Here is a 26,151-nt window from a genome sequence, read left to right as displayed (position 1 = left end):
TCTTGTAGTCATTTCTAATCACATGCTGTAGTTAGTGCTGACTGTTTTTAACCTTTGCCGTACACAGCGAGTTTGTCTTTCGCCTCTTTTATGTTGATTTGTTAAGAATGTTCTAATTAACGTTGAAAGTCAATTTAAAGGAATGTTGTAGAAAATACTGAAATTCACTTATTTAGTCTCCTGATGGGAGTTAGCTGAGATCGCTCATTTGTACCTATGAAGTCTGGACACCCTTAGCTTAGCTTAGCTTAGCTTAAAAACAGTCTGGTGCTGTGAATTCCTAAAGCATTGCCGTTACCATGTGTTGCTCAAAAACTGTCTGAGAATGAAGTCATTCCACCCAGCCAAAAAAAGCAAAGAAAAAAGACCCTTTTCTGTAATAAACTAGATGTATAAAATGGACGTAGTTCCTGTGATGCGTCAACGGTAGCATTTTGGCTAGTTAAGACTGGTAGTGTTGCTAGTTAAGACCAGCGGTCCCCAACCTCTTTTGCACCACGGGTCAGTTTAATGTTAGACAATATTTTCACAGACCGGCCTTTAAGGTGTTACGGAGCCCCGCAGGGGACATGGGAGAAAAAAAAAATTAAGACGGACTTTTGCAAGATCTCGCAAAACAAACTCGGGATCTCGCAAAAGTTTTAGCCGCATTCTTCGGAGGCCGCCAGCTCGAAGCCGACCGGGAGATCGAGGCACGATGTGCCGGGAAAGCGGTGTTCCTCCCGGCTGTAGTAGGTCTCGACCTCCCGTTAGCTTCGAGATGGTGGGTGTCAGATCTCCAAAAACGTCGGAGCACTTTTGCAAATTTGTGATGTCTTGTAAACCGAGCAGGTATCTGACGTTTACACAACTACATTCACACCTCAAAATATCTTAAAAGTGTATTTTGTGACCCAGAAAGAGTAATATTACAACTAAGTAGCTGCCGCCATTGTTGGAATGTTGCGAGATCTCGCAAAACTTTTGCGAGAACCCGAGTTTGTTTTGCGAGATCTCGCAAAAGTCTGTCTTAATTTTTTTTTCTTCCATGTCCCCTGCAGGGCTCCGTAAGGTGTCGCAGATAAATACAACAAAATAAAATGATACGACCAAGACAAAAACTGTGGTATTTTGTAAATATAATAATAAACACAAATTCACTGTGTAATTGTGTAACTTTATTAGCAGTGTCCTCCTAAAATCCGGGAAAAGACCCAGGGAAACCGAGTTAACGATAAAAACCCTGAAAATCATAAATTTCACACCCGAGCCTCAACTCTTGTGGCCTGGTACCAAACCACTCACGGACCCGCCTGATGGGTTGGGGACTGCTGGTTAAGACTAGCAACACCAGCAGAAATGCATTCATAAGCCGTATATATGCGACAAACAGACACGCATGTCTGCTAACAGTACAGAACTTTATCGCTCAAGTATGTGTACACACACAATTGGGCTCAGGTTACTTCTTTGCTCTCAATGTACACTGCACAATAGGCAACAGACAATACAGACAATAGCAACATGGCACAAATAATAACACACTGGAAGCCTGGCAGATATAATGAACTGCCGGGGACATTTCTGCCCAGCCAGGTTTGGGTAGCACAGGGTGGCTGATCTGGAAATCTGTGTACGACCGTGGTCAAGAATTCCAGATGGTGGCGGTAAGGCCTGGCAGGCGCTCACTGGCTGTAGCTGCCTGTCAGTCAAAGTAAACACATCCGTAACTCTTGTATTCAGATGGATGAATTTCTCACAGAGGGCAAATACCTTAAGGAACTGAATTTTTGGCACTTCTAGTTGAACCAAAGATCATTTTTATTAACTTTAGAAAAAGTTGGGCCAACAGTTTTCACTAGTCTTTACAGCATGCTAGTTAAGCTAGACTACAGTCACGGTAAACACTCACTTGTTGAAGTAAATCCTGAGATCTTTCTTTCCCTCTTCTTATTTTCCCCATCTTCAGATTCAAGCAGTGATTTGTTATCCAACAACAGTATCAGACTTCAGCTAGCCAGGTTTTTATCGGGTTTTTTTTTTTAAAAAAGAGCAGAAGAAAAAGAGGAGGCTCCATATTTACAAGAGACAACATGCAAATGCACCTTTGTTAGCGCTGGACGAGTGCAGTGCTAAGGTCAGCCAAGCTAGTCACAGCTTGTCTTATCTCTGTACCGCATGCAGGTGAGATGAAGTTGATAGTGATTACCACGTTTGACACATAAAGGTGGCAAACACACAGGCCGTGATCTTTCAGAATGTGAGAAAAATTGCTCTTTAAAATGCATCCCTGCTTTACTTGTAGTGCTTATCCTGGCTCATAGTTGTTGTTTTTTTTCCTTTCTCTGGCTGATCCTATGTTTCTTTGACCTTGGATCCATGCTGAAACAACATATCATTTGTTTTTGTCTTGGCAGCCACTGGAATTTGTTCTCTGTCAGAAAAAAGCTCTACATGCGTTGAGTAAAATAGAGAGACACCTCAGCTTCACTAAAGCAGATCATCCTGTGACTTCATTGCATGACTGAGGTGTGTGTGTGTGTGTGTGTACATACATGTATGTTTGGATGAAGGATGGAGCAGGTGTGGAGGCCATAAAAGGCAAAACAGGAAGACGAATGGCCGAGTCGATAGGGAGACACGTCTCTGTGCTTCTCTTCTTCCTCTCAGTGGTGATTCCCTGCTGCTGCGTGGGAGAGCAAGGGATCACTGCAGCAGTGTGTGTGTGTGTGTGTGTGTGTGTGTGTGTGTGTGTGTGTGTGTGTGTTTTTGTGTCGTTACAGCAATGTGTGCGAGATGGGAAACAGAGGGAGAGCAAACACGAGCGTAAAAGTGAGAAACAAGGCAGAAAAAAAAGTGCTGTAACAGCCATACATATTCCCTTCATGTCCTGTTTACATTCGACTGAAGACTTTTCCTTTAGCATCTACTGTCAGTGTAAACACTGTGCGTGGAGCTAAAAGAGAAGCTTTTATCTCCCTTTAGAGCACTGTTGTTATGGATGTTACTAATTCTTATAGCTAGCATTTGATGGAGTGAATAAGCATTTTAGAAGACAGAGGGTGTGTTTTACAGAAGTAGCAGCAGGTCTGGTGCACAGCTAACTCCAGTATCAGTAGATACTCATGTCCCCTCAAACTTTTATAATGCAGGTGTTAGATAGACACCAATAACAAAACAGATTAGATAGCTCAGATTAGATTAGTGAATGTCCGTCTCTCTATGTTAGCTCTTTCAAAGACTGGCGACCTGTCCACAGTGTACCCTACCTCTCACCCTGGAAGCGTTGGAATGACCAAAATATAATATCCCAGAGGTGTTCTGTTGAATTTGGGTCAGAAAGACTTGGGGGTTCGTCAGTGGTATCACTTCCTTTATCCTCTAGGACAGGGGGGACAACTCCAGGCCTCAAGGCCCGGTGTCCTGCAGGTTTTAATTATCACCCTTGATCAACACACCTGAATCAAGTATTAGTTCATTACCAGGCCTCTGGAGAACTTCAAGACATGCTGAAGAGGTCATTTAGCAATTTGAATCAGCTGTATCTGATTAACCCCCAAGGAGGCCATTTACGTGAAAAGGGAAAGACCATCTCTGAATCGAGGAGGGGCCTAAGGGTACATCTTTCGCATCTTACAATGCTGTGATTGCAGCCATCCCCAACTCTCTGTGAATGGGACTCCTGGCCATTCATCAGTGGTTGTTGATCAATGGTCATGAGAATTTGCATAATTATGATTAAGGAACTGACCTCCCAGCCCATTGTTCCTTCAGTGGGCTGGTTTCAGTCATTATGCAAATGTCCTGTTTATAAGATTGAAACCTGCAGTCAGCTGAGACTGAAGACGTCACTTGGATGATGACGAAACGTTTCTCCCACAAAACGCTACGTCCAGATGAACAGAATCAACTTTTGGAGATTTACTTACCTGGATGATTGAGAATGCATCAAGATGAATCAGCTGTACTGGATCAAGGACACATCTAAAACCTGCAGGACCCCGGCACTCGAGGCCTGGAGTTGCCTACCTCTGCTCTAGGAACACGAAGCTGGGCATTGTTGCGCACCACGAGGAATCCAGGACCCACTGCACCGGCATGGGCTCTGACAACGGGTCCAAGAGTTTTATTCTGATAACTAATGGCAGCCATTGCGCTGCAGGGTGTGGTTGCACAGCATGTAGAGGTTTGTGAGTCTCTCCATGGGAAAAATGTCGGTGTTTGAGCGGTATATTATGGTACACAGCAAACTAAGGAAGCGATGAGTCTTTAAACAGACAGGAGTTGTTTTTGGTTGTTAGTATAATTTCATATCTGATGGCTCCATATCATAGTGTTTACCTAATATGCAAAAGATCCCTGCTGCGAGATCACGATGAGACTGTAAAAAGTCTCCCAACTTAAATATGTGGAACTATGTAAAACCCTGTGAGCAACAGAGTAGCCAAAATAAGTTTCTAGTGTTATTTCATATCTGATCTTCTACAGAGCTTGTTTAACAGGTGGGATCTAAGTGCCGTTTGATTGTGATTACACTGATAAGCGTACGTGCTGTCAGTTTCACAAAAAAAACCTCGGTTAGAACGCTCGTCTTCAATGCCATGTTTTTGCTTCCTACTGCGTCGGATAGACAGAGGGGAGAGACTGTGGTTCCACCATTTACTATACATAGGACGACCACGTTATCAACATAGATGGCAAAACAGATGGATGTTGCTACAGTGGTGTCACCCACTGGTTTGTCAAGTCCCGTTTTTGCTCTTGGCTCTTTCAAAGGAAGAGTACCCAGCCACTGGTACAGATATGTGGACGACACCTGGGTCAAAATCAAGACACAAGAAGTGGAATCCTTCACTGCGCACATCAACGCTGTGGATAAAAACATCAAGTTCACCAGGGAAGACACAAAGGACAACTGTCTGCCTTTCCTGGACTGCGCTGTGCACATTGAAGAGAACGGCAAACTCAACATCGAAGTTTACCGGAAGCCCACACACACGGACCAGTACATCCTCCTTGACTCCCATCACCCTTTGGAACACAAACTTGGAGTAATTAGGACCCTACACCACCGGGCAGAACATGTTCCCTCTAAGCCTGAAGGGAAAAAGAAGGAACGCACACATGTAAAGGAAGCACTCAAAACGTGCGGCTATCCTAAATGGGCGTTCTTAAAGTCAGCAAAGAGGCACAGAAAAGAAGACCAGACACCAGCGAGGGAGGATAAGAAGGACAGACGCAACAACATTGTCATCCCCTATGTAGCCGGTGTATCAGAGAAACTCAGGAGAGTTTTCTCCAAGCATGACATCCCAGTGTATTTCAGACCCAGCAACACGCTCAGACAGAAACTGGTTCACCCGAAAGACAAAACGCCAAAACACAAACTTAGCAATGTTTGAACAGAGGCGGGGGTTTACGACACCAACTCTCTGCCATCTATAATCCAGTTTTGAGATCCCTTCCCAGACGCCTTAACGCCCACTCACATCCTGGGCCATCTGACCTCAGGAATTCGCATGATAAGGTGGGGCCAGGTTTCACAATGAACACACCCGAAACTCTGGCTGATTGGGACCCACGCCCAGTTTCCCACCTTGGCTCAGGCGATTAGAGGATCATCAGGGGGTCCTTTTGTCCCTCTGTGGGGGGTCACTCCCACTAGGTTTATATCTGGGACTCTCCACCATTTGACCTTAGAACTGAAGAAGCTTCTCGGATGAGAGGTGAAACGTCTTCAAGCAACTTAAAGAAGTCCAGACGCTTTTCTTTGCAAGCTCCTTTGACTACGATGACCTGGATGACTGAGAACCTTCACAGACATGTCCCGTTTTAAAGCCTTGATGTGAGTGCTGTGTCGACACGTTGTTTACTGGAGCAACTAACCAGCCAACTGCTCAGAGTGTCCTTTAAAACAAAGACTAAACAAGATGAACTGGCCTGTCTCTAAAAGCAGCCACACACTTAATCAGAACTTTAAGCCTTAATAGCATTTAATTGGGTGGGTCATGTGAAAAATGTACCCCTATACTGTTTGTTTTAAACCAGGTTGTAAACATGCTTCCTCTGTCTTAAAGACATGGGAGTCTGTGACTTGATTTTAGACCCAGCCTTAATGACTGTTTAAATGTGGCAGTTTCATTCATTCTAAGCACTCAGGAAATAAAGGTTGCATCACCGAGGCAGTGATATTAATATTGGTTGGAGATGTAATGACACGTTTCAAACTTGAACAGTGGGAGAATGCCACTCAGGGTTAAACTCAGTCATTCATCTTTGTCCTCGAAACTGCCAAACACCACAAACTTAGCTGGGAGGACAGAACACAACGTCATTATTGCTATTACAGCAGCGGTTTTGCTCACTGCTTTGACTGTGCTGTGTGGTTATCGGAGCCACATCAGCAATGACCGAAACAAATATTTAAAGATGCTGGCAGCTGCCGTGACACCACCTGCCGAGTAGGAGACGTAGACAGATGATCGATCTCCACTTGGGTCACACAGAGCGGCACGCTGTCACACCATATATAGACATATGTGTGTTGCTATGAAGGGGAAAAGGTTAGTTTAAAACATATGTGTGTGTTTAAGCGTCTGCCTGGAGTAAAGGAGAAGAAAACTGGATGCTGGCCACTTAATAATTTCAGCCAGTGTGAAGTTGGGTGTGTGTCAGTGCCAGCAACATATTAACCAAGCACAGCTTTTATTTAACTGGGCACACGAACGTGTGATCCGGTTTCAGCTTTCTCTCATTTTCCTGCTGTAGCTCATTTCAGCCAACAAAGAGCGAGAAGTCCAGTCCAGTCTGTGCTTCATGTAATGTACACAACGGTGACTGACGATAAATCTGTTCAAAAACTTGGCTGACAAACTTCAGCACGCTATAAATGGCTGTCTTAATTATTGAACGGCAAAGTTATGTGGTGTTAAATTAGAGTGTACATTTAAAAATAATTCACAGAACAAATTACTGTTGTCTCTTGACATCTGCCTGTTCAACATCATTCTGTTGTAGATTTGCTGCTCTGCTTGGGATCATTGTCGTATTGCATGATCCAGGGTTTAGCTGTTGGCCACACATTTGACTCTCGTATACTTGGTGTACGGAGGAGTTCGTGGGTGGCTCGGGGACTGCAAGGTGCCCAGGTCTTGTAGGTGCAGAACAAGCTCAAATCATCACCCCTCCACCACCGTGCTGGACACCTGGCATGAGATCTTTGTGTTTCTTGCTAATTGTGGTGCTGTGCAATATTATTGCAGTACCTTGTAGTACCATATCACCCTATTAGAGCACTTCGCTCTCGCTCTGCAGGCCTACTTGTTGTTCCTAGAGTATTTAAAAGTAGAATGGGAGGCAGAGCCTTCAGTTTTCAGGCCCCTCTTCTGTGGAACCAGCTTCCAGTTTGGATTCAGGAGACAGACACTATCTCTACTTTCAAGATTAGGCTTCAAACTTTCCTTTTTGCTAAAGCATATAGTTAGGGCTGGACCAGGTGACCCTGAATCCTCCCTTAGTTATGTTGCAATAGGTGTAGGCTGCTCGGCGATTCCCATGATGCACTAGGTGTTTCTTCTTCACTCACTATGTGTTAACAGACCTCTCTGCATTGAATCATATCTGTTATTAACCTCCGTCTCTCTTCCACAGCATGTCTTTTATCCTGTCTTCCTTCTCTCACCCCAACCAATCACAGCAGATGGCCCCGCCCCTCCCTGAGCCTGGTTCTGCTGGAGGTTTCTTCCTGTTAAAAGGGAGTTTTTCCTTCCCACTGTCGCCAAAGTGCTTGCTCATAGGGGGTCATATAATTGTTGGGTTTTTCTCTGTATGTATTATTGTAGCGTCTATCTTACAATATAAAGCGCCTTGAGGTGATTGTTGCTGTGATTTCACGCTGTATAAATAAAATTGAATTGAATTATTACCACTTTAGTTTCATGTGTCCCAACGCCACTGATCCATAAGCCTTATGATTTGTTCAGATCGAAGTTTGCAAACTAAGCTGTGTTGACATGTTCTGACCCTATGTTCCGTAAAACCTTCCAAAAAAGCCACACTTGCTCAGTGTTTTTCTAATTCTACTGTCATGGACTTTAACATTCAACATGCTGACTGAGGCCCGTAGAGTCTGAGATGTAGCTCTTGGCTTATTATACTTTCTCTGAGCATGGAACAGTCTGACCTTTGAGTAACTGGGGAGACTGTCACTTGCCAGAGTTTTTTCACCTCATGTTGTATCAAAGCTGACTAACACACAGCAGGATTAACTGAGGCGTCACGCCTCCTGATCACTGGCATCAGGTGACTGAGAGCTGGAGATCTTGGTTCCTACAGCAAGCCAAGATCTTACTTTGAGTATCATTTCACGGGTGGCAGGTATACAGGAATAGTGATTACTTCAGCGTCCATGTGTTGAAGTGTCCAAAGACAGACAGGCTGAAAAATAAAGGTAGCCCCTTCCCACCTACTGCACCTTTAACTGTGGCTTGTGGTTGACAAGCTGCACCTCTGCACTGCAGCACATTAGAATAAAGGATTTGCAAACAGATAATGTCGACAACTTTGCTTCCTAAGTAGATTTGTGACTAAGCTGTATGTTTTTCTGCACGCATCGTCGCTAAACTGCAGCGCAGTGAGAAAAAATGAAAATTATCTTTAGCTGCAGCTGCCCAGCCAAACACAGCATGACTCCCCACATAGACCTGGGGTGTTACATTCTCTCTGTCAGCATTGGTGCTAATGGGAAACACAGCAGTCTCCAGCTAGTTTGTCCCAGGATTGCTGTGAAGTCATCAAGCTAAGATTTGAATTAAAGCCTTGTCAGTATCTGTTTGTTCTCAGGTTAAAGGTCCGAGTGGAATCCAGGAGAAAAACAGAGTGATCAGGCCAGAAGTTTAGAGTCAATTACCAGGAGAGACAGCGCCACAGCTGCTTGTTTTCTTATTAAACAGACGGGCGTGTGGCTGTTTCATCTGGCTGTACTGGTGTTTTCTTTTGAATGGATGATTTCAGATCTCGGTGTTCTCCCCCTCTCTCTCCTGTCTTTTTCACTTCACATTTTTCATGCACCAACATAAAAAACCATAGCCTGGGTAGATCAACAGCCTAAAAAAAAGATGGACATGACTGTCCAACATTCACTTCACTATGTTGTTGGAAATGGAAAACTCACTGATTTGTGGGTTTGTGATTTGTATCGGTTCTCTCCTGTGGAGGTACAGTGAGAGGTGTGTGAGGGCCATCACCTTCAGATGATTAAAGCTCCATAGACAGATGACAGCTGCAGGAAGGTTGCAGTGTGCATTTCATCCTCAGTGACTGCTGATGGATTAATAAAGTGTTTTAAAGCTGGTATCTCCTTTCCTGGTATTCTCCTTTTTTTCACTTTCACTTTGACTTTTGAATTCAGCCCTCTCTCTGCATGTTGATCATTTTCATTTCCATCAAACGATGTGGCATCTTTTCATTTCTAACACATTACAAAGTCCATATCAGTGTAGAAATCTGGCATGATTCTTTTCCACTGAGAGCTGACATGTTTCCACATCGTTTCATTCATTTCTTGAGTAAGTGAATCAGCCTTTCTACTGATATTTTCTTTAACCTGTACACAATGAACTCATTTTTAGACTGAACTTGATCCTTTCAGTACCAAAAATTGCAAAAAAAAAAGGAAGAGAGAAAATGCTTTGGTCCTGAATTTGTGGCCATCTTCTTAAAAGAGCTGCTAGCATCACAATCTTCATGTTATCTATGCAACCGTGTCCACATAAAATCAGGTTTTTATATTTATTTGCAACTAGTGATGTGACACTGACGTATGAATTATTTCATTTTATTTGCTAAAACTATTTATTTCCTTTTCATCACATTCAGTCATAGTCTGCTACTTCTGCTTGCTTCCTTGAACACTTTCTCTGTGACTCACTTCTGATGGTGGAAATGTTTCGTGAATGTTTCGTGGAGCTAAACGTAGACGCATTACCTCATCTCCTCAGACGCTGCTTCCTGGATGGAGGATGTTTGGGGCTGACCTCGGAGATCACTGACTGGCTCGCTGAGCTTCTCTCGTCACAGCTGCTGTCATGGCCAAAAGCCCGGAGGTGAAGCTGGCCGTCTTCGGCAGAGCCGGGGTGGGAAAGTCAGGTAAACATCAGTGTGTGCTTGTGTGTGTTTGTGTACATTCGAGCTCTAACAAAGGACTGTTTTACTGTGCGCACACTTTTAGTTCTTCGAGTGGCTCAAACTAATATATTAAACAACTTCACCATAGGACTAGGTGCATAAATGTGGTTTTTGTTCCCAATCTCCTTCCGCCTCATTAATGTTGCCATATTGTGTCTTCATAGTTTGTGCTTTCCAGTGTTTTCCCTCCATCGTCCCTTCAGGATTTTTATGCTTGCTATAAAAATCATACTGACTTTGTTTGCATTGTCACCAATGCAGTAGGTGGTTGTTATCGGTCTGGCTTAAAAGCCTTCATTCCCACAGATAAGTAAGTTGAGTCATTATCATCTGGTTTCAGCTTTCCTCCATAAGCTGCAGCCACTCACACTCAGCTGGCACCGTGTACGTTTTCTCTGCAATAAAACAGACCATGTGTTTCCCGTTGGCGGCAAATCAAGCCTGATTGCTTCTATGTAGCAATCAGATGTTGGAAAACAGGCCTTGGCGGGATCTCCTCTGTGTTAAAGGAGGCCATTAAAATGTCGTTGGAGGTCAATTCAAGTGCTGCACTGAGAAGTATAACGACTGAGAGGCTCATAGCCCCCAGGTGGAAGGAGTGAAGCTCTGAAGCACGTCAGTGAGGATGATGGCATCTGACGTAAGTCTGGGTTCTTCTTCACAACATACCTTGAAGCTTGAATCTGCTGCTTCTTTCCATGAACTAAAAAGTGTGATGTTGGTGCTGGAAGCTCATCATTTCATCAAGTTTTTATCCCCCCCTGCAAAAAAATATATATCAGGGAGCTGACATCTGTCCGTGTCAATCACACTGCTGCAGTTCCCGTCTTTTACTGCGACTTTCTGTTTTAACTTCTGGAAATAAGATTAGTGTTCCGGCTTCTGTCTTTAATGTATGAACATGTCACTGCTCATTTTCTCTAAGAAAAAAACAAAACAAAAAGCACCTCACTGATAACCTTTCCAACTGCTGCAAACGGTTACTGCTGATTATTTCCTGCAGTGTTTCACACGTATTTTGACCGTCACACAACTGTCAAAATACGTGTGAAAAAGCTGATGGAAACAGATAAAATAGTACAAAAAAAAATTTCACAGCAGTTTGTGAAATGCTTGCAAGATGTAATATATTGAGTCCTGTGCCTGGATAGAAAGCCATGACCATGCAATCTTTATGTCCCAATGAATCGCAAGTCACAGCTGTCCCTGTGCTTTCAGACAGGAGTTTCAATAGAAACTGCCTTCAGACACTCAGGACTTACAGTATTTATATTTTTACTCATTAGAACCTAAGTGGTACAGGCACAAAAATGTGTCTTTTTTTTTTATTTTTTTTTTTATAAATGACATCAGAAACAGCAGTATGCGACATTACGTGATGGCAGAGCTTCAGTTCATCCTTTGTCATTTTTTTTTTTTTTTTTTTTTTTTTTTTTAATAAATAGGACAGGGGGAATGAATGAGAGAAAGAGGGGGAGAGAAAGAAAGAAAACCAAAGGGGAGAAGAGACGGTGAGAAGGGGGGGGAAGAGAGAGAAAAAAAAAAAAGAACTCCTGGGTCACCTGTATGGAGAAAAAAAAAACAAACAAACAAAAAAAACAAACAGAGGAGACAGCAAACAACAAAGAGCAACATAATAATAGAGAAAACAAAGCACCATCACAATAAACTAGCTAGTCATAGATATCAATATTTACTAAATAATAAACGATATTGTGCAGCACGCAAGATAGACAGCGCACAGTGTGCTTTGAGGCAGCAGCCAAGAAAGCTTTAGTCCGCGTCTGTGAATACCCATGTGTGCATACCTGTGTGGATCAGCATGCTTGCATTCCAAAGGTTTCTCCATGTAATGATCTGCTAGGGAGTGTGGGGGGGCCACAGCCCCGTCCTCCAGGGTGTGAAGCGGGTATGGAGGAGATCAAAACTCCAGACATCCAGAGGCCCCCAGAACACAAGAGACCATGGAAGACCAACAGAGGGGCAGCCGCGCCACTGTTCCAGTAAGAGCTGAGGAGAGTCCCAGATGAGGGCTCGCCCAGCAGCCGCGGAGCAGAAGTCAGGGGGAGTTGCAGTGACGCGCCCGTGAGCTCCGCCGGCCCCCAGCTGCGCCTGAGTGACCGAGCCCCAGGCCGAGAGGCCGGGGGCACCCCACCTCCAAAGGGGCCCGAGCGAGACCCAGGCCCCGACAAGCGGCCGCCAAGGAGTGAGCCGGTGTGTACCCGGACGCCCACCCCCAGACACAAAGAACCACCAACACACCGACACCTGAGGGAGTCCGCCACCGGCAGGGGAAGTGGTGGTGGGTGGAGATAGGCCTCCAAACCTTGGAGGGCCTGAGGTGTCCCCAGAGAGGTGGCGTCTGATACCCAACCTGACATATAGACACAGACATACAGGCACACACAGACACAAACATCCATTCCCCCCCTCATGCTCTCATATGCACTCACTCCACACTCAACCAACGTGGAGACAGACATAAAGAGACGCTGTACACACAATCACACTCCCCAAGCGTACTCTACAAACCGGGTCTAGGTACCCTTGCCCCTGGAGGGGGGAATTGCACCCAGACCCAGGTGGTGTTACCCTTTTCCCTGCGGTGGGGAGAGGCAGACCACCCCGACTCCGCAGCAGCAGGGAGGCCCCACACCCCAGACCGCAGTCGGACGGCCAACTCCTCCTACTAGCCCTCCCGCTCCAGCAGGCCGCAGAGAACGGGGGTGGGAGAAGACTCCGAACCTCCCTCCACCCGCTCATTGTAGTGTTGATGCATATGTGTTCTAAGGTGCAATTAAAACCCAGGAGGGCATGGAGCTACCTGCCAAGGAGCAGCAGGTAAGCGTCTTTTAGTTTTAAAACTAAAGTTGTCCAAACTTTAAAGAAAAAAAAAAACCTCTTTATTTGTAGCAATTTTGTGATTATTTCTCGCCTTGCCATCAGACTAGGCTGCAAAGTCTGTAGCCATGCTAACACATCTGTGTTTGGAACAAACAGTGGCTCAAATGAGGCTGGTCAGTGACCCCCTTGCAACCTCGGCTTGCTAGAGAAAAATCCATATTCCCTGAATAGTTGGCGAGTGGTTGCTGGAGGTTTCCTCCAATGCACCAAAACCTCCCTGTATTTGCTTTCGTCAGCAGATTGCAACAGTTACGTCTGCAACCTCCATGCAATTTCCAGGTGTCTGCAGGAATGGAGCATTTAGCTTTATGAATGTTGAGAACAATCACCTGCAGAGAAAATGTTGGGCCTTAACACTGCAACCAACACAAAGAGAAAACACTGGGGCTTGGGTGCAACTTTAACTTTGTAGGCAAACTTTCTGTTTTAGTTTGCGTTGCATTTTTCAAACTTTCTGCTTGGTGAGCTGAGCCGGTTTTTGATTCAGCACCATATACCTCTTTACACTCTAGTGGCTACCAGCAACCTCCAGCAACCACATGCCAGCCAGTTGCAGAGTACACTTAGTAACCCTAGTAACCGCAGGCCACTAACCAGGCTCTAGACCTATCAAATGGGGTTTAAAAACCAGTTCCACAGCTACCTCCAACAACCTTTAGCAACTTGTCAGAGGACACACATTGTTCCTCAGCGACCAGAGGTTGCTCTGTGCTCTGGCTGATTAGTCTCTGGGCCTCACATGCCTCATGGTTTCTATTTACACTGATTCTTATTGAGTGGGTTAGCATTTGTCATTTGTACTAAAATCAAAGTGCAGTTGATGGTGTATTGCAGATAGTTTTTTTCTTTTTTCATGTTTCAAATGTTTTTAACTTGTTGCACATAAAACCTGCAGTCAGCTGAGAACAACATACATTATGTCATTCTGGCCAGTCAGTGGTTTACTCAAGATATCAGTACAACTGCAGCTCATTATAACTCTGAAAGAGAAGTCACAGCTCACTGAAGTCAGTTGGTTTCATCCTTTCAGACGGAGTGTCTGTGAAAAACTTCTCAAGGAGTCTGATAAGGGGAATATTTCAGCGAGGACTGAGCTATAGAACTTTCTCACAGGCCTTTTCCAGAGTTTTGGTGGAGTGCTCGTCTCCTAAGTTGTTGTCTAAAGTGTAGAAGAACAGAAAATTGTAACAAGCTTGAGAACAATGAGACTGATGCTCCTTCTTCTGGTGACAAAGCCACTTGCTCAATGAAAGGTTTCTTCCTCTCTCACATGGACATTTGATCTTCACGTGGACAGCTGCAGCTTTGTATTTGCCTGATCCTCGTGTCACCAGCATGTCTCCCTTTTGCTTTATTTTAATGTACAAAAACAGAGCACAGCATAACAGGCATTGTTGCCACATCTGATGCTTCGTGTAGCCCTGGTGATCCTTTCAGCAATGAGCAGCTCTCATCTAAACATAGGCCTTCACTGGAAACTGGCAGATGCTATCAGATCAATCAGGTTGCTTCTCAGTGGGAAAACATCTGCATTTGGGCAATAAATTACACTCCCCCTGCGCGCACATTGTAACAGGGAGGAAAAGCAAAATAACAACGTTAAGCAGATTTAATATGTTGTTTTGGAGGCACACTGTGAACTTCATAAATCTCTTTCAGAACACTAAATTCCATCTTTGTGCTGCATTTTTGTTTGTTTGCATGTTTTGTCAGGTTTGTTCAAATTGCTATCAATTCAACCGACGAAAACCTTGAACAATTTGCAGTCCTTGAGTGTTAAATGTTCCTTCTGATTCCAAACACTTTAGATTTCTGATACTTAGTTTAACTTGGAAAAAAATGTCGGGTATCAGTGTTTCATCTTTACTTTGGACAGCAGTACCGGTGGTATTTTCACTTTAGCTGTGATTATTCTGAATGATCAGCAGCAGACCTCTGGGGTGTCTCAAAATTGTTTGATGGGGTTCCAGGGTGCCAGGCTCCCTGTGAGGGTCTGACTTGGATTCCTGCAGAGAGCTCTAGCTCTAATAAAGAGCTGAGTGTGTTAAGTCTGGCTCTTCTAGCAGTTTGCAGTCTTTTGGTTTATTGACTCAGCAGACGTAGAGCGGAGTGGAGTGAGAAAATAAGACCCATTTATCCAATTGCTGTGCCTACCACACACACACACACACACACACACACACACACACACACACACAGCAGATGCTGTGAGCTCTCTTAGCTCCTCTGCAGCAAGGCTTTTCAGTAGTTTTGTCAGAGTGCTGCACATCAAGTAAATATTCTGTTCCATGAGCTATTTCTGACTTTTAATACATGCTGTATTAGGAAAAACACGGCAGCAGATTATTATGTTTAACACTGCAGAGAACATCAGTCAATATCTGAGCGTAGAGGCACTTTGTCCCTCTGCTGCCTCGCCATCTTTCAACAGCTCTATTGTATAGAGAGAGGACTCACAGCAGAAATGACTTCCAGGATCTTTATTGCACACACTGACAGATTGTTACAGTTATAATAAATTTTAGAATATTACAGAGAGGACCTTTTCCTGGGATTCATATTAACATTTTTTGAGCCTTACCATCGTGGCTCAAGAGTTGGGCGTTTGCCTTGTAATCGGAAGGCTGCCGGTTCGAGCCCCGGCTTGGACAGTTGTGTCCTTGGGCAAGACACTTCACCTGTTGCCTACTGGTGGTGGTCAGAGGGCCCGGTGGCGCCAGTGTCCAGCAGCCTCGCCTCTGTCAGTGCGCCCCAGGGTGGCTGTGGCTACAATGTACCTTGCCATCACCAGTGTGTGAATGTGTGGATGACTGAATGTGTAAAGCGCTTTGGGGTCCTTAGGGACTAGTAAAGCGCTATACAAATACAGGCCATTTACCATTTACCAATATTGCCATTAAAGCTGCCCTCCAATAAATGAGACTAGAATGGATTAGCCAGCATTTATAACTGCATTAATCAGTATTCACATTTATGCTCATTCACACTACAAAGTGCTTATAAAATTTTAAACAATTAAATGACTAATATAGAATTATTTATTTTGTATGGCAGATCAACAAAAAACAAAAAAAAATCACTAAATTAACAAAAATATGCTGTTTTTAAAAAAAAAAAACAACCCTCAGACAGATTTCATCATGTGCAAAACCAAGACATACTGTTGATACTAGAGATGGCACAATACCACTTTTATGTCCGATACCGATATAATACATTTGGATATCTGCCGATACCGATATGAATCCGATGTAGTGTGTTTTTTAATCAATAAAACTGTTTTTTTAATATCTTGCTGCTTTTTGTTAAAAAATAATTAAACAGACTCAACATCTTTCTTCTACAGAACTGCAGACTGCACAGATGGTATCTTCCCAAAGAAAAAAGTACTATAGCTTACTAGGGTATATTAGACTTAAAGTTACTATATACAGTAATGGACTTCTACACATTTTACATCAGATTAAAACTTTGGGTGTAAGATTTGGATAAATATTTATTAAAAGCTCGACATTTTCAATGAGAATAAGAAAGAAAAGTATGTCTTTGTGCCCCCTTTTCCCTGTTCATGCCCTATCGGCCCCCCTGGCTAAACTTTGCTAGATCCGCCCCTGCACAGTTACCAGCCGTCAGCTGTAGAAAAAGATCCTGGTGTAGAAAGTAATATTAAATAAATTCTAACAACAGCTTATCAAGCTTAAACGTGCTGCTGTTGTTCAGCCGCTGGTTTCCTCTTTCTGGAGCGAAGTGGGCCAAAAACAAACAAGAGAGACGGACTCGCGACAGAAAAACCGATCAGCTGATCATTGATCAGTTTCATGACTGAAGTAGCAGCAGGAGAGAGAGAGAGAGGCAGTCGCTCCATATATCTGTTGTTAAGCTTAACGCTGGAATGCTTTACAAACATTCAGAGATGAACTTACACACTTGCTTTACTTCTCTCTGCGATAACTTTCTCGGAGATGAAATGCCGAATTAGTAGCGAGGCTACAAATACTCAACCAGACCGCTGACAGGTCCCGCACGCCACAGCCGCTCTATCACGTGACGCGTACTGCTTCGACGTGCTACGGTTATGTGCCGAGTTAAATGGTAAATGGCCTAGTCCTTAAGGACCCCAAAGCGCTTTACACATCCAGTCATCCACCCATTCACACACACATTCACACACACATTCACACACTGGTGATGGCAGCTACATTGTAGCCACAGCCGCCCTGGGGCGCACTGACAGAGGCGAGGCTGCCGGACACTGGCGCCACCGGGCCCTCTGACCACCACCAGCAGGCAACGGGTGAAGTGTCTTGCCCAAGGACACAACGACCGAGACTGTCGGAGCCGTGTCGCAAGTTTTGTGAGGTGCTTTTTTGATATTTAATGGATCGGATTACATTTTTTTTTATTTCTCTCCGATATCCGATCCAGTAATTTATGTCAGTATCTGACCGATACCGATATGTAATATCGGATCGGTCCATCTCTAGTTGAAACTGCTCTTATTTGCCAGTATTACATTTCATTACATTACATTTCTTTACAATGACCTGGAGTTTGACACCTGTGCCTTAAGCAGTATTATTAAAAGGCGTATCGTACATTTTCATTGCTATGCCAATGATACTCAGCTTTTTCTATCCATGTCGCTAAGTTTAGATAAAACTGAGGTTACTGTACTCTGCCCTAAAGTTTTAGAAACATGGTATCCCCAGTAACACTGTGAGGAATCCTGAAGTAATTTCTGATATGTTCCTGCCTTTCTTTCAAAATTTGGAAAGTCTCAGAGTGAAACGGTGAAAACTAGTTCAAGCATTTATTGCTTCTAGACTGGACTATTGTAATTCATTATTATCAGGTGGTTCTAAAAGAAACTCCCTGAGAAGCCTTCAACTGATCCAAAAGGCTGGAGTGGGAGTACTGGGACTAGAAAGAGAGAGCAGATTTCTCCCACACTGGCTTCTCTTCATAGGTGTCTGTTGTCCTGTCCTCCTCCTTGAGTCTCATTCTGCCAGAGCTTTCTTCTTGTGAAAAGGGAGTTTTTCCTTTCCACTGTTGCCAAGTGCTTGCTCATAGGGGTCATCTGATTGTTGGTGTATAATCGTAGGGTCTTAACGTTACAATATAAAGTGCCTTGAGGTGTTCATTGTTGTGACTTCAGCCTAGTGTAGCTTAAATGTTTCAGTCCACATATAAAAAGCAACGTTAGTACTAAAATGATGTTTACTAGTATTGTTGCCTTTGTCATCTTCATAAGCTGATCGTGTGTGCTCTGTTCCTTCTGCTGTGAATGTGCTGACAGTAATTACTAATAAACAAAAATAACTGTAAGAAAGTGTTTTTCACAGGCTGGCTTTCACTGATTCTGTCTGTTTATACAGCATTCACATTAACAGAGGGAAATGTGCTTTGAAACTTCTCTGGAAATTCTTTCGGAAAGTTAACTTCAAGGCGTGTGAAGCGCCAGCTCGTAAAAACTCTTGTCTCGTCACTCCTCAAACATGCCGCCTTCCCCCCCTCTCACTGGCCTGTCTGACAGCCAGACAGCAGAACAAAAACAAAGGAGTGAGCTAAAATGTGTCTGCTTCTGAAATACCACTTGCTTACCACATTCAATGCCAAGAAGAGGACCGTGGATCAGCCTGATGTATGGTCTGGAGATGTAAACAGACATTCAGAGGGCGGACAGGGGAGACGAGGCCACAAAAACAAGACACTACTGGACTCTACTGTGAAAAACTACTGTAAAAAGATTATTTGGTATCGTTTTCGTTTTGCAGAAAAACAAAATATGGATGAGATGTTGTAACACTTACAGTAATATAATCTCTAATGAAGAAAATGAGTTTGACTTTACAGTGTGATCTGATTTTGAAACAAACCTGGTGAAAGATGGCACAGTCAAACGTTCTGACTGCAGCGGCCATGCTGCTCCCAAAATCAACTGCTTGTGATTCCTGCTGGGTGAAATGAAATACCTGGAGAGTGATCAAATAACTCACCAGTTATTTGACATCCATCAACAATGCTTGTGTGTACCTCCTCACATTGCACAGTCAAGCTATTTCCGAGGGTGCAGAAGCAGAAGAGCGCAAATTGCCTGTCCTGCTGCTCGAGCTTCCAGGCACATCCTCAGCCTTTGACAGCTGACAGAGCCCAAAGCTGTGAAGCTGACTGGATATTTGACTCCTCCTGATTGCTTTCTCCGTGCCGGACCTGGTGAGCAGCCATATGGTGTGACTCATAGACTGCATTATGCCCCAGAACAAGTGCTCTAATCAGTGGGTCGGAAGTAGATTTGACTGGTTTTAGATAAGAGATCTGAAAAGGTTCCCAAATGGCTTTTAGAGTGTGAGTGATGTGCTGTGCAAAGCGCTAAGTGACTTTTATGCACTTGAATATGTTACATAAGAGTTGATCAAATTTCAAGGCTTTATTCTTTTAAATTTGGCTTATTCGCTCAGCAAGCCAGTCCTCTCTGTGTTTAGGTGAAAAGTCAAGTAGGTGCTCACGAACATGCAGCCGAGGTCAGGTGCTTAAAAAAAGTTATCAAGATCACCAGACAGCAGGAACGTCCAGTAAATAATGCATGAATTTAATTTCTCACAGTATGTTAGATTAATAAGTCTGCACTGTTGTGTTCCCGGAATCTGATTGAAGTAGAAAATGAGTATGGCGCCTTAATGCACAATTTCATACGTGGAGACCAAAACAGAGCTAAAAAGAGGTAAATCTTGGGCTCTTAGCAGATGGCAAGAAACAAAAGGTCCAAATGAAAGGAAAAAAAAAAGCAAGTGACTGCCAAGAGTCAGGTTGTTCTTTAGTGATTGCCCTGATTGAGGTGATTTTAAAACACTAGCATTCGACTCTTTTTCATGCATTATAGACATTTTCCAGGCAGAAGCCAACGGAAAGAAACGACAGCCATTTGTGTTCTTCTCTTTGATCAGGATCAGCTGATCATTGCTTGAGAGAGGGGAAAAAAAGATGCATCCGGACTAGAGATGGACCGATCCGATATTACGTATCGGTATCGGTCCGATACTGACCTAAATTACTGGATCGGATATCGGAGAAAAATAAAAAATGTAATCCGATCCATTAAATATCACGAAAGCACCTCACAAAACTTGCAACACCCCGTAACTCACCTCAGAACGTTAGCACGTCGGAGCAGTATGCATCACGTGATAGAGCGGCTGTGGCATGCGGGACCTGTCGGTGGTCTGGATAGCATGTGGAGCTTCGCTAGCAACCCGGCATTTCATCTCCGATAAAGTTATCCCGAGAGAAGTAAAGCAAGTGTGTAAGTCCATCTCTGAATGTTTGTAAAGCATTCCTGCGTTAAGCTTAACAAGCGACTGCCTCTTCTTGCTGCTACTTCAATCGTGAAACTGCTTAACGATCAGCTTTTCTGTCGCGAGTCCGTGACTCTGGTTTGACTCTGGCCCACTTTGCACCAGAAAGAGGAAACCAGCGGCTGAACAACAGCAGCACGTTTAAGCTTGATAAGCTGTTGTTAGAATTTATTTATTATTACTTTCTACTCCAGGATCTTTTTCTACGTAGCTGACGCTGGTAACTGTGCAGGGGCGGATCTAGCAAAGTTTAGCCAGGGGGGCCGATAGGGCATTAACTGGGAAAAGGGGGCACAAAGACAGACTTTTCTTTCTTATTCTCATTTAAAATGTCTAGCTTTTAATAAATAATTATCTGACACCCAAAGTTTTAATTTGATGTAAAATGAATAGAAGTCCATTACTGTATATAGTGACTATTAAGTCTAATATATATACCCTAGTAAGCTATAGTACTTTTTCCTTTGGGAAGGTACCATCTGTGCAGTCTGCAATTTTGTTGAAGAAAGATGTTGAATCTATTTAATATTTCTTGAAAAATAATTGATTTCTGTGCATTTTTTTTCACACTGCATCAAATTAAGGTTGATTACGTCGATTAAGCATCATGAGGTGGAGCGTGAGGGGTGGTTCCCTATTTTTTATTTATTTATTTTTATTGTTGCTGGGAGTTGGAACTCTATTAGTTAGGTTGCTTAATATATATGCTAAGTACTCTTTAAAATACCAGAATAGGGAGGATGGTGTAGGTTTAAGTTTATTAGATTGATCAGTATTGCTGAACTATGAAATATTTTTTTTTGCATACAGGTATAACAGAATAGCTTTAGTGTAGTTGTTGTTTTAAACTTGAGTATGAACGTATACAAAATGCAGCAAGATATTTAAAAAACAGTTTTGTTGATTAAAAAAACACTATAGAATAGAATAGAATAGAATAGAATTCAACTTTATTGTCATTGCACATGCACAGGTACAGGGCAACGAAATGCAGTTTGCATCCATCCAGAAGTGCTTTAGTGATATAGATATATTACAATATATATTAGCAATAGTATAGATATGTAAGTATATTACAGAAATGGGTCTATTATGGTAAGTTATAATGTACACGGTATGAAGTATGTTGTGAATATTCTATAACTATAAGTATGTACAGGCTGTAGTGAGTACAAGCTATGTACAGGCTATGAACAGGATATAAATATGAAAAACTATACAGAATATGAAATAAATAACTTTACAGAAATATGGACTATATCGGATTCATATCGGTATCGGCAGATATCCAAATTTATGATATTGGTATCGGTCATAAAAAAGTGGTATCGTGCCATCTCTAATCCGGACACAATTGCATGAGTGATTGGATTTGGATGCCGTTATGTAGCTGACATGTATCAGATTATCAGCAGGATCTCCACTTGGTTCTTTGCTAAAGTTGGACACTGATTGGAAGGATTGCAGGTTAAAGGTGAGGACGTTAATTACCTTTTAAAATGGGCAGGAAGTATTTTTCTTTTATTCAGAAAGCTGAGAAAGCTACAGTAAGGCTGCGTATTTATCTGAACATGCCTTTCCAAAGTAATTAAGTGTGCAAGTTGAGTGTTTGCTGTGTGAAAGGAAATTGTTGACCCTGCATGCCCTGATAACTCTGTGCACAGCGGCTGATGAGTATAGTCAGGGCAACAAAGGAAGAATGACTTCTCACTCAGGTTATTGTTGCAGAATTCATGTTCAGCGTATGCTGCCAGCGTAAAAACATGTTTTAGGCATGGTGGCTATATGGCTCCAGAGATGGCTATGTTGCTATGTCACTAAATAAAATGCTTTGGTTCAGACTTTATATAAGTAGATGACTCATCAGTACTTCCTCCCATTTTCCAAAAAATGAAGCCATGTTATTGCAGAAATGGGTACGATCAGCTTGTGTTAGTGCTGTCATTTGCAAACTGAGTAAGCAGCAGTGGCCAGATGAGAGATCAATATCACACAAGTATTTCTTTAACATGTACTATGAAGGCAAAGGAATGATATGCCTTTAGTTTTAATTTTTTTAAATGCTCTGTGTGTAATTGCCAGAAGTTACTCTATGAGAGCTGGACAGAGTCACAGAAGGGACTTAACCAATCAAACGCTCAGTGATGTGCTGGTTTAGATCTGTGAGGAGATCCTGTAGGATGCCATTAGGAGCATACCCAGACATTGTCAGGTCAACCGTGTGGGAGCTATAAAAACTACTACATCTATCACTTTGAGTTGCTGCAAAATGGGCATATTTTTTTCACTTTGATTTTTTGGGTGTCTTTGAATTCAGCTCTCTGTAGGTCAGAGGTGTCCAACTCCAGGCCTCGAGGGCCGGAGTCCTGCAGGTTTTAGATCTCACCCTGGGTCACCTGAATCAAATGATTTGTTCATTACCAGGCCTCTGGAGAACTTCAAGACATGTTGAGGTAATTTAGCCATTTAAATCAGATGTGTTGGATCAAGGACACAACTATAACCTGCAGGACACCGGCCCTCGAGGCCTGGAGTTGGACACCCTTGCTGTAGGTTAATAATATTAATTTCCATCAAGTGATGTGGCATCTTTTGTGCCTAACACTTTATCCAGTCCGTATCAGTGTAGATATCCAGCTTGATTATTTTTTTTGCTGGCAAAGCTGGACTGCATGTAGGCCCACAGTGGGCTGCTGTGGGTGAACTGGAAGTGGTTTGTCTCCTTGAGAACTCACTGATATTGAGTATTGCAAGCTGTTGAATTGATGGTGCCTTTTCACAAACTTTCAACGTGTCTAAAATTCTCGTCACGTATGTGTGAAACGAGGTCATTAAGAATAAAGTCTTAACTGCATGTTTGAGTTTCAGCTACAGTAAGGAGCAGGACTATTCAGACAGCAGATAGACATCATCAGTCCCTCTGATGCCTCATCCTCTACCATCTCTGAAGCTTCATTAAAATGTCAAAGAAAGTGAATTCCCTTAGCATGCCCACACTCAGCTGGTCTTTCTCTATCTTCCTCCACTCCCTCTCCTTCTGAATGTGCTGCATCTCCTGCCCAGAGCTGCTTTTTGTCCTCAGAAAGGAAAAGAATGACTGTGCTATTCACCTTTTCTGTTTGTGCCTTCTTAAGGCCATCTGGCGGCCTCAGAATCCAACCCTCCCCCGTGTTCCTATTCACCTGACACACACCTACACAGATTTGACTAATATTACTACAAATGATGTATTTCTGGAGTGAAGGAAGCCAATGTTCTGTGTATAAATACCAGAAAATCAGTCTTTCCTTGCCATATACAAAGATAAAGAGGAGCCATAAAAGGAAATGACTGTGTCACAGGAAGATGAGTTTGTCGAGTGGCCACGCTTATTTCTTCTGCTGAACTATTTTTAGCGCACACCTCTGACTCCTCTCAGCCTCCACACATCCACATCCATTCTCCGCTCATGTACTCGGACAGCCGCCGCTGTCCTCAGCCGGTGCGTGACTCATCACCGATTATTTTCCTCCTCGCTTTTCACAACCTCTCTCTCTCTCACACACACTCTCTCTCTCTGGAGATTAGCAGCTCATTGAAAATTTCATGATGAATCCATGAAGTATTTTGTTTTTTTTGCTTCTCGGGGTGCGTTATCAGCTGAGGTTCAGCTTACTGTTTAATATTCAGGGCCACTTTCAGCTCTATTTGATTTATTCCACCCTCTGCCTTCCCACATTTTTTGGGCAGTAGCATCTTTCTGCTTTTCTGTCATTCAACTCCAAAAACTGCAGAGTTTTACTCTGCATGCATGTATGTGTGCATGCCTTTTGGAAGACATTAGAAGTGGATATTACTGCAACAGTTTTCTTAATTATCGATACCAAATTTATATGCTTATGTGAAACTGCAGATTGTCAGAGCCTAAAAAACCCAAACCAGGATCAATGCTGTCCTTATAAGGCTCCACTGTGGCTCTTTGCTGTGGTTGTGCAAATCATGACAGCTGATAAGCTCATATGGAATAATAGAGGGGGACAGAAGTCGACCACCACATCAAAGATTGTTCCACAAATCATTGTTTATTGCAGTTAGTCAGTCTATGACATTGTAGGGAGCTTTTAGCTAAATCAGCGATGCGTTTCAGCTTATAGCCATTATTAGCATTAGCAAATTTTGCCCCCTTAATGATACTGGTGACTTTTCCATCAGTATCCTGAGATCTGTTTTAGCATATTAAACTAAAAGTTTTCAAATGTGAGAAAATAAACAAGTAAAGAATGCAAATACTGATCTTTAGGTGGGTTTTTGCATTAGCAATTATTAGCAAGCCACTTTGCAACCCACCTTTTTCCAGCTTTTCCTCCTTTAAGTGACATACAGTACTCAGTTATTATCTTAGGCTTTTTGTACATGCCCACAAATGCACAGGAATGTTTCAAGAGACATGAGCTAGAGCTATACCACCAAATATAAATCTGTGTGGGTGGAAAGGCTCTTCTTATGAATATAGTCCTAACATAAGTCTTAATTCTTCACAGAAAAGAATGGCCCAAACCACTATCAACTGGCTGTGCAACCATGAATATCACTTTAAAGCCTGAGCCATGAAATCTCTGCCCCAGTGATGAAATTCCAGTGATGATGTAAAGGCTCAAAAACTCTATCAAATATGATGCACTATGCATTAAGTGGTTAAACTTGAATGGTTTCTGTTTAAGCTCCACAGGGCTCAAAGTATCTGCTGCAAGGAAAATTGAAAGCTTTAATACTGAGGCTGTTCTTGAAAATATTTGCTTTGCTTGTTCTCAGCTGCTTCTTCTACACAGCACTTAACCTTTTCGCCCGTAACCGCAGTGAAGATCGCTCCATGAGGTGTGGTCACCGCAGCGTCTCATCAGCCTTGCAAATGGTTCATGATGAATAGCGCTGTGGTGCTATTGTTAGAAGACTAAATTAAAGGGATGAGTGTGGTGTTGGGATCCTCACGCCCTTCCTGTTTTAACCCCACGAGTGCAAGCCTCTGTCCTTTTCCATCTTCAGAGACGTGAAATCAAAGCCTCTCTGGTGTCCTGTGTTACAGAGCCGCAGGGCCCTGAGGAAAATGTCTGCATCACCCTCTGCCATTGTGTGTTCATGGATCCCATCCAAAGATTAGTGGAGGGGAGTTTATCCGACCTTTACTGTCATTCAAAATGAACTTAATATGCACTGCTCAAACAAAGCCACATCTGTCTTTGCCTGTGAAGGTAACGCGCATTCAGCCAAAGGATGTGAAGCCGGTTTGTCCCGTACTGACAAAAATATGGGACAAACTACTTTTGGGTCAGAAGAGACTAAAATCAATTCGCATCACTCGCCTAGATGTAATACTGCAAGACCTCTGTTGTTGTCATGACTGGAGTCCCTCTTTGTGCGGGTAGTTTTGCTCTGAACCATACAGTATGTCGTCATGATACATCACACTGCTCCACTCAAGATGCATAGTGATTTACAAGAGGTGATTAGGCCTCTTTGGAGTGCTATACTAACAGAGCTGATTGCTATTGAAACTTCTTAGCTGTAATTAAGTTACTTGAGCTTGACGTGAAAATAATCTGATTAGATGAGAAAAATGTCTGCTGGCCATAGTGAAGTTATTAGTGAATAAATGAACTCTGAAGGCAAAGGATTTGAGTACACTCACTTGACACTTCATTAGATACAACTTTGCACTCTTAGGTTGGGCCTCCTTTTGCCTTCCGAACTGCCT

The 26,151-nt window shown here is 43.0% G+C and overlaps 1 protein-coding gene across 3 annotated transcripts in view; it reads left to right on the top strand.

Annotated features, from left to right (window-relative positions):
• The window catches only part of rerg (RAS-like, estrogen-regulated, growth inhibitor), a 53,033-nt gene that overhangs the window by 2,230 nt on the left and 24,652 nt on the right, over positions 1 to 26,151 (top strand). For all 3 annotated transcript variants that reach the window (XM_085251830.1, XM_085251831.1, XM_085251832.1), the window contains exon 2: positions 9,978 to 10,125. In XM_085251830.1, coding sequence (XP_085107956.1) covers positions 10,065 to 10,125 — 61 coding nt within the window. In that variant the 5' untranslated portion in view covers positions 9,978 to 10,064. The remainder of the gene's footprint in view (positions 1 to 9,977; positions 10,126 to 26,151) is intronic.

This window comes from Mchenga conophoros, linkage group LG17 (genome assembly GCF_057382185.1).
Source record: "Mchenga conophoros isolate Kocher_MC1m ecotype Shallow Benthic linkage group LG17, M_conophoros_male_GT1.1, whole genome shotgun sequence".
Taxonomy (NCBI): domain Eukaryota; kingdom Metazoa; phylum Chordata; class Actinopteri; order Cichliformes; family Cichlidae; genus Mchenga; species Mchenga conophoros.
The sequence above is the reverse complement of the archived record's forward strand: the minus strand, read 5'-3'. Positions and strand labels throughout refer to the sequence as shown.